At 42.8% G+C, this 14,831-nt stretch overlaps 1 protein-coding gene across 1 annotated transcript; it reads left to right on the top strand.

Annotated features, from left to right (window-relative positions):
- The first annotated feature begins 3,578 nt into the window (after positions 1 to 3,578).
- Positions 3,579 to 5,238, top strand: LOC124372176 (clumping factor A-like). Its single transcript, XM_046830540.1, has 5 exons — positions 3,579 to 3,750; positions 3,987 to 4,222; positions 4,455 to 4,620; positions 4,842 to 4,996; positions 5,089 to 5,238. The coding sequence occupies exons 1-5, from the start codon at positions 3,579 to 3,581 to the stop codon at positions 5,236 to 5,238; spliced, it is 879 nt and encodes a 292-aa protein (XP_046686496.1).
- Positions 5,239 to 14,831: the final 9,593 nt, after the last annotated feature.

A 14,831-nucleotide genomic window follows, 5' to 3' on the forward strand; every position in this document is an offset into this window, starting at 1 on the left:
AATGTGAATGTAGAAATGTAGACCTCCAGTTCACCTTCCTGAACTGGCTTGACTTCTGGAATCTGGTGCCATGTTTGCTTGAAGTGATAAAAAAGCCGACGACGAAAAACTCAGAATCAACTCCTTTCGACATCTGTGACACCTAATAATAATATATAGTTTAGTCTAGCTAAAGAGTTATTCTAATTGTCTCATTAAGTGCACAATTGAGTGTACTACGACGTCTTAAACAGGATACCGAAGCCCGGTGGCGTAACCTGTTGGAGACAATTCCAGAAGTCTAGTCTGCGACTGCTTTAGATTGCAGACGCTGTACTAAGAGGAAAATTAAATGGAGCTAAAATCAATAATCAAAAATTTACATTTATTGCACGAGGTCTTTCTATATCAAAGATATGCCATAATCAGGGCGAATTAAAGCAATTTGAAACATAAATATTATAACAAGTCATAAGCTCAACAAAACATAAATAAATAAAATTATAATTTATAATAAACACATATCACACCTGAAAATGGCATATAAGATATTGGAAGGCTCTATAAAATCCATTCAAAACTATAGGGCAGTTTCGATTCCTTTAGTACAATAGGTTTTTTTCCGATAAAAAGTCATCCTACAATGATACGTTGGTATCACATTTTGCAATATAATTAATATTAATTTATACAATATTTCATTAAGTCAGACAATACAAAAATAAAGGAAACATACTAATTAAAATGGATACATAGAAATACCGTGTATTAGATAAAAATAAATAAAATGAAAAAAATTCAAATGGCACTGGTAGTTGAAACATTGGGAAAATATTTTCGCACCCGTCAGTAATATTTTTAAAAATAGTTATGTTCAAAGTGTAGTAAATTTGGAATATATTTTATTTTTAATAAATCGTGTGAAAATCCATCCAATTCGCTGTCTAAACAGTTTACGATCCATGTTCAAGCAGATCGCTATCGTAAATAATATCAGCAGGGGAGGATATTGAAGTTGACTTATAATTTCCTGTCTCCTGTACATTGCTCTTGAAATTTATGTCTTTTCATAAAACATTATAACTTGGTGACTACGTTATAACGGGCTTATTTATGCACCTTGCTGACATTTGACCAAAGTACAGTGAAGAAGGTAATCATTGCATTTAAATTAACACTAATAAGCCTCAACGAGTCATGCCCTCCCAGAATACAATCGGAATAACAAGAAGGTTTCTATCACGAAAAAACTTTTAAATGATTATATTAAATACCGCATGAACTAATTAAAGACTTAACCACTTACACAGGAGTACATAGGATGTAGGTAAGATTTCTTTCTCGTATTATATTAGATCGAAAGTGTTTAAATAAGTAGTATAAGGACTTGGACATGTAAAATTTCGTACAATGCCGCGGGTAACACCTAGTGAGTTATAACAATCTATAGTCTATGACATATAGTTATCCTTGTTAGCTCAATTATTAAAAATAGTTTATGTATTAAAAAAAAACCATTTGCATGGGTACACTCTAGTGAAATTCGGGAAAGAATAATTGATAAACGTGAATAATAATGTGAAGTGTAAATACTTTTCGTACGAGCTAAATCTTACAACTATTTCAGTAATGATAACATAGTGTTCTATCGACATTCGCTAAGTAGTCTACTTGATTGCTAACTCAATGTAATACAAACTGTCTCGCTCTAGTTACCATATTACAGAGTAATATTCTAATCGAGAGAAGCCTGTCAAGTTGGTTAAATCTGATAAACGTCACTTACATCCTTCAGCTGCTTTCAGTCTTCCTTCGAATCTTCCACTTCTCATATCTTCCGTCAGTTCAGCCTACAATACTCCCATAATCCTACGAAATTATCAGCTATAATATTATTTCAAGATCTTTTTAAAGGATCTAAGTCACATGTTGTAACAAAATGTTTAATGTTTATCTGTTTTCTTTAATTTCTAATATTATGTAACTAAACTTTCAAAATCCAAACGCTGCAGTTTAAAACAAAGCTACTAAACTAAGTTGTATGTTAAATAAACAACACTTAATTAAAATATCTAAACATCAGACAATGCACGGTAAATACACAGATTTGTTCAACATTTCTATAAATTTTTATGTTTTCATTGCCAACAGATTTGGTTTTAAACTTAAGTGTTTTTTACTGCTAATTAGAATAAATTTAGCAAGCGAGTATTTTCTGAGGCTTATCAATCATAGAGTATATAGCCCTCCTCGATCATAGTTCTAAAACTAACTAAATATTAATTTATAATCTTAATATTACAAGAAAACTTCCTTACAGCAGTTTATGAATGAGTAAATAATTTAATTTGAAAGTTGGATTTGCTCCAGTTTACCTTATTGCAACATCTGGTAGGTGTCTGTCGCTATATTATATATCAAATCCTAGAATCTGAAGTCCTATAAGGCTGAAGAGATCCAAAGAAAGTCGGTGATGAAGAAACTCAAATTGAACCTTTAAATTGTTTTTGACATGAGAGACACCTATAAATACGGGAAGTGGTAGTTTCATTGCTTCATCAGGTGCACAATTGTCAATACCAGATGCTGCAAGAAAAGGAATTTTAACCGGAGCAGAATTTAAAATTCAAATTGAATCAACTCTTCCTAACATAGCTATGTTGTGTATAGTAAACTTGGTTGCTGCACCGTGCTTAGAGATCATGCCAAACATCGTGGTGCACTCAGTTGTCGAGCCACCAATGCAGCCAGGGGTGTAGCGAGACAGTAGTAATGACGATCGTAATAACAGTGACGAGGATGTTAATGATGTACGAGCACCAATTCAGCCAGGTGTGTAGCGAGACAGCAGTAATGACGATCGTAATAACAGTGACGAGGATGTTAGTCATGTACGAGCACCAATGCAGCCAGGTGCACAGCGAGACAGTAGTAATGACGATCGTCGTGCAGCGAGACAGTAGTAATGACGATCGTAATAACAGTGACTTTGATGTTAATGATGTACTAGCACCAATGCAGCCAGGTGTGTAGCGAGACAGTAGTAATGACATAGTAGTGACGTGGATGTTGGTGATGTACGAGCACCAATTCAGCCAGGTGTGTAGCGAGACAGTAGGAATGACGATCGTAATAGCATTGACTTGGATGTTAATGATGTACGAGCACCAATTCAGCCAGGTGTGTAGCGAGACAGCAGTAATGACGATCGTAATAACAGTGACGAGGATGTTAGTCATGTATGAGCACCAATGCAGCCAGGTGCACAGCGAGACAGTAGTAATGACGATCGTCGTGCAGCGAGACAGTAGTAATGACGATCGTAATGACAGTGACTTTGATGTTAATGATGTACTAGCACCAATGCAGCCAGGTGTGCAGCGAGACAGTAGTAATGACGATCGTAATGACAGTGACTTGGATGTTAATGATGTACTAGCACCAATGCAGCCAGGTGTGCAGCGAGACAGTAGTAATGACGATCGTAATGACAGTGACTTGGATGTTAATGATGTACGAGCACCAATGCAGCCAGGTGTGTAGCGAGACAGTAGTAATGACATAGTAGTGACGTGGATGTTAGTGATGTACGAGCACCAATGCAGCCAGGTGTGCAGCGAGACAGTAGTAATGACGATCGTAATGACAGTGACTTGGATGTTAATGATGTACTAGCACCAATGCAGCCAGGTGTGCAACGAGACAGTAGTAATGACGATCGTAATGACAGTGACTTGGATGTTAATGATGTACTAGCACCAATGCAGCCAGGTGTGTAGCGAGACAGTAGGAATGACGATCGTAATAGCAGTGACTTGGATGTTAATGATGTACGAGCACCAATTCAGCCAGGTGTGTAGCGAGACAGCAGTAATGACGATCGTAATAACAGTGACGAGGATGTTAGTCATGTACGAGCACCAATGCAGCCAGGTGCACAGCGAGACAGTAGTAATGACATAGTAGTGATGTGGATGTTAGTGATGTACAAGCACCAATGCAGCCAGGTGTGCAGCGAGACAGTAGTAATGACGATCGTAATGACAGTGACTTGGATGTTAATGATGTACTAGCACCAATGCAGCCAGGTGTGCAGCGAGACAGTAGTAATGACGATCGTAATGACAGTGACTTGGATGTTAATGATGTACGAGCACCAATGCAGCCAGGTGTGCAACGAGACAGTAGTAATGACATAGTAGTGACGTGGATGTTAGTGATGTACAAGCACCAATGCAGCCAGGTGTGCAGCGAGACAGTAGTAATGACGATCGTAATGACAGTGACTTGGATGTTAATGATGTACTAGCACCAATGCAGCCAGGTGTGTAGCGAGACAGTAGGAATGACGATCGTAATAGCAGTGACTTGGATGTTAATGATGTACGAGCACCAATGCAGCCAGGTGTGTAGCGAGACAGTAGTAATGACATAGTAGTGACGTGGATGTTAGTGATGTACGAGCACCAATGCAGCCAGGTGTGCAGCGAGACAGTAGTAATGACGATCGTAATGACAGTGACTTGGATGTTAATGATGTACTAGCACCAATGCAGCCAGGTGTGCAACGAGACAGTAGTAATGACGATCGTAATGACAGTGACTTGGATGTTAATGATGTACTAGCACCAATGCAGCCAGGTGTGTAGCGAGACAGTAGGAATGACGATCGTAATAGCAGTGACTTGGATGTTAATGATGTACGAGCACCAATTCAGCCAGGTGTGTAGCGAGACAGCAGTAATGACGATCGTAATAACAGTGACGAGGATGTTAGTCATGTACGAGCACCAATGCAGCCAGGTGCACAGCGAGACAGTAGTAATGACATAGTAGTGATGTGGATGTTAGTGATGTACAAGCACCAATGCAGCCAGGTGTGCAGCGAGACAGTAGTAATGACGATCGTAATGACAGTGACTTGGATGTTAATGATGTACTAGCACCAATGCAGCCAGGTGTGCAGCGAGACAGTAGTAATGACGATCGTAATGACAGTGACTTGGATGTTAATGATGTACGAGCACCAATGCAGCCAGGTGTGCAACGAGACAGTAGTAATGACATAGTAGTGACGTGGATGTTAGTGATGTACAAGCACCAATGCAGCCAGGTGTGCAGCGAGACAGTAGTAATGACGATCGTAATGGCAGTGACTTGGATGTTAATGATGTACGAGCACCAATGCAGCCAGGTGTGCAGCGAGACAGTAGTAATGACGATCGTAATAGTAGTGATGTGGGCGACGAGTGGGGTTAGACAGACAGATATGTGGCCGTATAATCTCATAAACGTCAAATGGTGATGTGGACTATACCAATCATTTCTGCACTTTCAATTGTTTTGTTTAACTATCTAAGTGTATTCCCACATACAGTACATACAAAGAGTCCTGCGATGAGTGTTAAGAAACATCTTTGTTAAATTCCTTCGTGATGACTACTCATTGGTACAGATTTAATGGGTCTTACTCTAACTGTAAGTTAATAAAAATATTTTTTTTAATATTTACTACTATAACGTAGTAAAATAAACCTTTCTAAATATTAATACTATTGCTTTGTTATTTTTACTATCAAAGTTAAAATCTACATAAAATTTACTATATGAATAAGAGTAGACCTCCCGCGGATCTAGCCCCGCGCTCTGATTGGTCGAGAGGGGGTCACGTGATCCAAGATGGCGGCGCCCATGTATCACGTGATCAAAAAATAGTGGTGTGGGAGAAATTCCCTCATGTGCGGGAGAAATTCCCCTGCTCACACTCTTATCCTATGAAAATGTTCCAAATTCTGTCGAAATTATCGTGTTTTTCGGTAAAATCGGTGATTTGGGGTGTCAAAATCGTTGTTTTTCGGTAAAATCGGTGATTTGTTGGGTCCGGTGAGGGAGAAACGAGGGACGGAGGGAATTCCAATATGGCGGCGAGGGCGGGAAAAATTGGCGGGAACAGGGGAACCTAACCTCACTTTCTTGGTTTCCCGCGTATTCAATATGGCTGCGCCCATGATGAATTGGCGGGAACAGGGTAACCTAACCTCACTTTCTTAGATGGCTGCGCCCAGTTGGCGGGAACAGTAGAACATAACCTCAATTGTGAAATTGGCGGGAACAGGGGAACATAACCTCAATTGTGAAATTGGCGGGAACAGGGGAACATAACCTCAATTGTGAAATTGGCGGGAACAGGGGAACATAACCTCAATTGTGAAATTGGCGGGAAGGTAAACTAAACAAGAGAAATAAAGACGAATCGTACCTTATTGTGTGATGCGGTGAGTCGATGTGGGCCTGGATGTGGTTTCGGAACATCCGTACTACGTATAGTACCCAGGTTAAACATTATCCAGTATAAGAATCGGTCCAGAGAGCTGGTAGACATCCTACGACTGGATAATGTCCCGTCCCTTTGGAATTTGGAATATAAATTTTGAATGTGAAGCCAATTGAATAATTAAGATAGAGGTAGAGAGATCTACCTGGGGAGATATATTGTGAATCTTCCCACAATCAGCTCACGGCACGTGGGGCATCTATCCCCCACTCTGTTGGAGCATGGACGGCAGAGTGTATGCCCACACAGTCGAAGAGCGATTGTTGGTAGATTCGCAAAGCAAACGGGGCAGGACACTTCGCGGGGTTGAGTGGCAGGGGTTGATCCGTTGGACGGCACAGCGGTGTTTCTACGTCGGGAGTCCTCCTCCATGCGGGTAGCTGTCTCGTATAGGAAATCCGCGAGGATGCTACGGATTTCCTCCCAAGCGGCTGGAGCGACGGCACGGAACTCCTCCTCGGGTCTCCGCACCATCCACCGTTCGCGGGTTTCCTCCCAAGCGGCTGGAGCGGCGGCACGGAACTCCTCCTCCTCGGGTCTCCGCACCATCCACCGTTCGGTGTCGTAGACGGCCCCCTCACTGATGCCCTGCACCTGAGCGACTATACTCAGGGACCTTGACACCGCCCTCATTGCCTCCCATTGGGAATCTATGTCCTGTAACATAGGTAACGAATTAAACAGATGAAACACTACGTAGTGGCATGGATAATGTAGGGAATGAAACGTACTGCAGATGGTGAGAGGAGGGGTGGCGAGCCGGCAGCCACTTCCATGGATATGAGGGACTCCTGTGAGGTGGGGTCGGGGGAGAAACCAGAGTGGAAGGAGCCACTACTGATGGGCGAGACTGTTGGTGGAGTAGACTGATTCAACCTCCGATAGAACTGAGAGAGATCCTCAGAGGACTGTCTCCGGGTCGAGGGGTTGCGTCGGAAGTCCCAAGAAGTACTCAACTGTCAACAAGAAATATCCATTTTTTGATTCTGTAAACAGAGCGAAACCTGCAATATAATATGAATGCCCTATATACTAACCGAAATCGCCTCATCTGAGCTGGAATTAGATTCCTCCATCACCACCCTTTGAGTCGCCTCGTCGGGAAAAGTCGACGCCTCGGCTATAGCCCTATCGGCAGCAGCGATTAGACTCTCCTCAGAGATGTCAGAGGGGAGAGTGATGTTTGGGTTAGCATCACCGGTCCACCCGAGAGTCGATGGTTGAGACTCATCCTAAAGCACAAGTGAATTAATACATGGCGGGTCCCGCCACCGGTTGCGGGACTTAGCAGACACGAATACTGCACGAATGGAAAATAGGATAATGGTAATCACCTCTTCAATACCGGCGCTTATGACATGCAGTCGGCCGCGTCGAGTGGTCACCCATTGCCCAGACCTGAACATCCTCTGGATCTGAGCCTCGTACTCGTTCTGAAATAGAGTTCGATTATAGGGACTGCAGTAATGCGTAATTAGTACAATACAACGGTAACAATAGTGTACTGACCCTGGTCACCTCACGCTGAAGGACAGGAAGTGTAGCCCGATCATCACCATTATTCTGAAAAAGAGAAAAATAAAGTTAGAAAAGCTGCCACACACCTAAGGAGTAAAAATTAGAGTATTGAAATGTGAGCTAACCATATTCAGATGGACTATAGACCCGCTATCCGTAGTAAAGTATCGATCCCGGATAGCCCCGGGCACAGGGATCGGTTGACTCCTACGCAAACCGTTTGAAGTGGATGGTTGTTCCTAAAAAACACTTTACAAGTTAGAAACAGTGTTGAGGGACAACTCGATAGAACAATAAATAATCAAAACAATAATTACCTCGAGATCGTTGCCAGCCACCACCAACAGCAACATGGCGAAAACGGTAAAACTAGTTGCCACAGACATAGCAAAGCTATCACAGCAAGTGCAGCTGCAGCCGATGTACCGCGCTTTTATACGCGGACGCCTCTCCCCCACCGAGACTCGCACTTGCACCGCATTAACTGCAATTTGTGACCCACGTTTCCACACCACGGTAAGCCAGAATGGCTAGGCCGTAGGGGTCCCAGTGCGTTTTTGATTATAGTGAGTTTCCCCAGTAGGCCTATTCTCACTCTTTCACTTTACTAATCACTTTACTCGGTGAAGCCTTTCAATGTGACCAGTATTTGTGTACAGCCCCAACCACCGCTGTACACGATAGCGATTCACTCCATTACAATGTATCGCTCCTCAACATATTTTTGTCTCCTGTAAGTTTCAATAGCCACTTTACTCGGTGAAGCCTTTCAATGTGACTCAAAAACTTACCGGAGAATTTTACATTTTTTAAATTTTTTTTATTTTTTTACAGCATCTAGAGCGAGGTACATACCCCTGGACTTACGGAGTTTAGGCCTGCCATAGAGGTATCTGTCACACACACACACACACACAACTGCTCCCGGTCTTACGGAGTTTAGGCCTGCCGTAAGAGCAGTAAAGAGCCCCAGGACTTACAGGTTTTACGCCAGCCTTAGGAGCTTACCAATCATTCACCCCGCTCTAGAATTTTTCGTATCTAACCTACAGTCAAAAGTCACTTTACTCGGTGAAGCCTTTCAATGTGACCCGTCGGCGAGTCCTTTCAAGCCAACACGTCGGGATTCTCAACTAAATGCCGAACCCCTCCGCCCCTTTACTAATCACTCGCCGATACTAATAAGCGTTGGTATTGTGCAGCTGTTTGTTAAGGATCTCGAAACGGCACTTTGCTGCAATCATTGCGCATTTCACATTGGGATCCTCGGTTGACGTATGTTGTGGCAACGAGCAAGCAAACCTGTGTGTTGTTTTACAGCTACACGGATTGCCGGCCTCCTCGCACACTATATCGTCCAGTTCACGGACATCACCGTGAAACTTTCTCAAGAACTCTGCCTTCTCCAACCCGCGCGTGTAAATCACGGCAAAGGGTTTGCATAGAGTGCGAAGTACATTAGCTCTGTAGGGATAATCACCCTCCTCCCAAGAAATCTTATGGTAGTTATCTTCAAGCCAGCGAGCTGTTGTACGATTTTTGGCGCTCAACCGTTCTCTAGGAAAAGGTGGTTTAAATATAATTTGACATTGAAAAGAGTTTCCCACGATCGCGAGCTCTTTAAGAATAAAGGGTCTTTTATTGCCTTGAAATGCGTGAAATTCAAACTACTGCCACATCCATTGGGCCAACGTTTGTACAAGGCCACTTCAAGAGCTAATTTATGAGCTGTGGAGCAGAGGAGTCCCTGACTATCTGCTTTTGCAAATACGTCCTCCTCTACCAACCCTGATGCTAGTGCGTGAATGGTAAACCGTACAGACTCTTCGATAATAAAATTGTCTCTGAGAGCAATGTACATCAGAGGAAGGCTGTTTGTAAACTGAGTCCATTCGGCCTCGTTAAGCGTTAAAGTATGCTCCCCGTCAAAGAGAAACACGTGCATACGACCGAAAAACATTTGTGACCTTGATATCCTCCTCCGTGTCCGATTTAATATAAAATTTGGTTTTATTCTCCAGAGCCAGGGTTATGGAATTGAAATGAGGAGTGATTTGATTGAACACATCGTGTGACCAATAAACGCATCCCTTTTTACCCTTAAAGAGAACCCCGAGAGAGTCACCCCGATTCTTAACAAACCCTACAATTACGCATTTTGAAAGATCACTATCCAAAAAGTAGACAGATCTAAGAAAAAACCCCGGTTAACGCATTGATACGCTCTTTACGTTTTGGAATCCGCGTGGGTTCCACGTCCATAGTCTGCGACTCCATCTCAACGTCTGACGTAAATTCTCAAATTTTACTTTTAGACAGGAGAATTTCGACCAATCAGAGACGCGCTTATTCTGACCAATGAGATTTTTTAGCAGGTGGTTCTTCCCCCTCCACCTCCTCCTCCCATTCGTATGTGAAAGGATCTATCGAAAAAGAGACATAAATTTTGTCACAGTCCCTCACATCCCAGGCGTCGCCATGGGATGTTAAATTAGCACAGTTGATGGTTTTAATTGTTTTCAATTTTCCGTCCTTCCACAAGGAAGCGTATACTCCGGCTTTGATACCCTTTTTATACCCTTTCAGCTTCACATCATCCTCTCTGCAAAACCTAACCCTAATCCTGTCAAAACCCGTCACATCATAAAACTCACTATTAGGTGTGAAATTAGTACAGTCGAGGTATTTACATGTTTTCATTTCTCCGTCCTTCCACAAGGAAGTGTACACTCCGGCTTTTATACCCTCTCTATACCTATTTAGAGCCTGTTTAACAGGATTATCCTCATCATCCGTGTCGTATTCCTCGGGCTCATCGACTACCTCAAAACAAACCTCAATTTTGTTAAAGTCCTTAACATCATAAAAGTCGGTATAGGATGTACAATTAGTACAGTCGAGGTATCCCAATAATTTCCTCTCTTCTCCTTCCTTATAACTGAAAATGTATAGCGCCATCGTTGCGAGAGTGTTCAACACTGGGTAGGTAATGTACGTCGGCGTAGGAGTCGCTCAATTTATACAATTACCCCACCCTAACAATTACCCCCACCCTAACAATTACCCCCACCCTAACAATACAGCCCCTGTGTTGCGGTATCACGGGAAGGGTTCAAGTAGAAACTGTAATCTCGAAAGAAACGGATCGTTCATTTCAGCTAACTGATCCAAAATCGTAATCGAACCCCTAATGTATGAATCCATATAGTGACACTGACAAGTGTCAGGACCTGACGTAGCGTCGGGCCGTGCCCACGCGCATTCCTTGAAATGGCCGTATCTATAAGAGTCACTGGGCACTCTAACTGTAGGTCTAAAGCGAGCAAAGAGTCTTCGCATGCCCTCGACCTTGTAGAGTAGTTCGTTCTTTAATGTTAGGTATCGAGTCGCCTCGACCGAGTCAGGCTCGTTTAGAAAACTGTTTAGCTTCTCCATGACACAGAATGAGACACATGTACAAAATTTAGCTACTTATAAGTGTTTAACCACCCCACCACCGCTCCTACACCATCCGCTTAACGTTACCCGTGAGCAGAGTGTATGCCAGGTGTGAGTCATATAGTACTAAGCAGTAAGCCGCAGTGTTTGCAGCAATAGCGTTTTTAGTCTCAAACTCCAGACGCACGTCTACGGGGCCAGTTTTTATTGAATCATTCTGCTTGGAGCAGTCAATAACATAGAGAGGTACGTTACTTTTAAACGTGTTGAAATCAACTGTAGGGGCACCTTGTATCTGGTAGTATGAGCTCTGGAATCTGGTAAACATGTCGTAGAAAATGCGTAGATCACCATGGATGTTATCGTACGGGAAGTACTGTGAATTCAGAAACAGTTTGATATTGAGTAGATCGCAGTGATCAAAGCTGGAAGCGTCTTTTTTCAAATTGTTCTTCCTTCCAGTCTGGAAACCTAAAATCACGTAACGAGGTTTTTCAATTTGGGTACTCGTTTTTATTGTCCAACTATGACGTGTTGTCAACGGCAAACTGGGGTACTCGTGAATTTCCCATGATCGAAACGGAAGGTGAATCAGTGTATCTTTCTCGACCATACGCAACAGCTTTAACCTGTGGCTGTCTGATATTGTAATGTAAGGAACCCTCCAGTACAAGTCAGTTATATCAAGATCAACAGTAGCAGCGTCAGCTGAAATTACAGCATTGTTATCAGAGGCGGCTCTCAGAAGAACCAACTCTTGTTTACTGTTAACCACTACCTTTTTGTAATCTTCGAAAAATCCCATCAATGTCCTAACGGGAACGGCGTAATTGAACTCTTTAACAGCGTCTGCGGAATTATTCGCCCCGAGCCACCCTCCGTTAGCCAGACTCATTTTTTCATTTTCCTTAAAAGATACCAGTCCTTTGATCGTCGTAGTTATGCCGACACTGCGTGTTTTATCGATTACTTGACCGTTCAACTCGTAACGAATCTCATCAAATAAATGTGCCATTGAGTTGTTCACTAGATTTACATTGCAAGCACTGCCGTCAGCTTTTTTAGCCTGCAGCGTCCCTTTAACATGTATGAAGCTTTCGAACGGTGCTGTGATTATGTCTTGCTGACTAATCGGTATTCTGATTTCATCGTTATTCTTAAACGTAGACGAGGCGTACGGTTTATGGGTATGAAATTCCCACCCCGTTACGACTTCATCGTACATTGCTCCGGACTCTATCGATAGAAGCGCCATACTTAAAGCCTAGAGACTTTAGAAACTTTATGTTCTTTGATGTTAACGCTGCCACCTTTCGGTGATTACTGACCAGTGTGTGGCTCGGCAACTCTCTAAATACTAGACCCATTATTGTTTTCTTATATGCAAGCGTAGTGAGACTATCTCGTTACGGAAATTAATCAATCTGCCGTCCTGGTCCTTGAGTGTTACGGAAATGTTGTTCACTCTACGAACGTTCACCGGTAAATAGATTACATTGGCGGGTTTCTCAACTATTTTATAGCCTGGGGCCACTTCAGGATAGAACTCATGCAGCACGTGTCCCTCTACACCGTTTTGAAAGGATCCTCGTGCGATATTGCATTCAACGCGTATAGTATTTACATTCATTATGTTTATGGGGACATCGGATGTGTGTACCCTGCCTGGCTCAAGTGGTTTTTTACTGAACCCTAGTAGGGGAGCGATTGTCTGTTCTCTGTCAAAGTGTATGATTTTATTACAAGTGATTTCGGATTTTAGCGTATTATTGTTTCCTTTCAGACTAAATGTCACATCCGCGCCTAAATGGGATTTGATGTATTCTTCGATATTTTCAATTTCGTACGACCCCTCTGCTATCTTGATTTGTTTATTGTCACCGTAATAAAACATATCGTTTTATTCCCGTTTCAATATTTGGAATCGTATAGTATGTGGAGAGGTCAACTAGACCAATTTCGTAATCACCATCGCTCACGTCCATTGGAGGAAATACCTCGCATGATACCTGTGGAGCAGGACCGCTAAGTGAAAACATTACTGCTGAGAAACTTTAAACACAAGTGTCCGCAGACTACTGAGCCCTCACTCTGTCTTCTCTCGTAATTATACCGTACGTTAACGTCTGGTCCTAGGTATGATATAAGCTCTATTGGTGGTCTTAGGTTACCAAAAACTGTCAAAGTAGTATACCCTGTTACCTAACTTCCTGTAACACACCCAATGTGTACCTTCACCGGCCGAGTTATCCAGATTAATTATGGCCGATTCATACGATCGTGGGCGTTTGGGGTAGAGCGTCTCTCATATAAACTCCACGGAAATTCGGAATATTAAGTAGTTTCGCGTAGTGTACTAGCTCGTAATTTGATAACGGTTTTACTGGTACCGACGTTTTTTTTTTATTGCAACACCTCCTCTTCTTTCTTACCCCACCGCCTCTCTTTGGATACGGCTTGAGGTACATACCCTGACCTTTACGTTTTGGGCTTCCCTCGCTTGCTCTTCCGCCTCTTCCCTCCACCGAGGGCTGTTTTGGTCTTCATGGCTCCTGTTACAGCTAAGGCTGCGGCTCTTTCCCCAATACTTGCGTCGGCCGATTTGACTCTTTCCCAGGCTCTTTTGGCTAATTCTTTGTCGGCTTCTCTTCGGTGTTCGGAATCCCTGTATTTTGAGTACGCTATATCGTGATTTTTACAATATTCGTCCAAGGGATTTATACCCTTATCACCCCTTGCCAATCTCACCCCTAATTTCGTACCTGGACCACAGTATCGGTACCCACCAGGTAAATGGAGTTCGACAGGTAGAGCGTCAATTGCACGGTTCAAAAGATTTCCAGCGACCGATCCGGCGTTTTGCAAAGCGCTCGAAACCAGACCTCTTCCTCGCTTGACGGTTCGTTTCAATCTGTTTCGCTTTACTTTGTGCTTTCCCATTTTATTCCCTTATATACCGTAATACGTTATAGAGTTGCCTGAGCAGGGTCTCCCTAACACATGTGATCTGCAGTACGTCAAAGATATCCGCCTCGGATCTTGTAACCACTCCTGTAAACTCGTCGTACTCCAGAACGTGACTGTCTGTTATAAAGTACAGACGGCCATTTATATATCTGAAACCTCCTCTAATTCCATCAGGGACTCCTGGCAACACGCTACTGGTCATACCCAACATAGTGCCTCTGAGAGTGCATTCGTTAAGTTCTACAACAAATTTGTCATCGGTAAAAATGTCAGCTGCTCACATATAAATAAAACCATCACGGTTTCGATCTCACCCTGCTCACTGGGTCTTTAAAGTATGGGTCGACAATGTTGAACCTAATCCACTCGTCTTTATCGGTTAGGTGTATAGCGTCTAGCGTCGGAGCCAGTAGTTTGTACATTTCCGTAAAAGACTTCGCTCACCACTCTCACCAGATAATTAACAGACACAGCGTCACTCATGTCGACAGGGTCGCCCACAAGTTTCAATCTTTTATTCCTACAATTCCACGTGTCACCGTCGAGTATCGGAGTGTTCACTTTAAGGTATCCTCTATTAACAGCATCTCCGTCA

The sequence above is a fragment of the Homalodisca vitripennis genome, unplaced genomic scaffold (assembly GCF_021130785.1).
Source record: "Homalodisca vitripennis isolate AUS2020 unplaced genomic scaffold, UT_GWSS_2.1 ScUCBcl_2718;HRSCAF=7753, whole genome shotgun sequence".
In the NCBI taxonomy this organism is placed as follows: Eukaryota; Metazoa; Arthropoda; class Insecta; order Hemiptera; family Cicadellidae; genus Homalodisca; species Homalodisca vitripennis.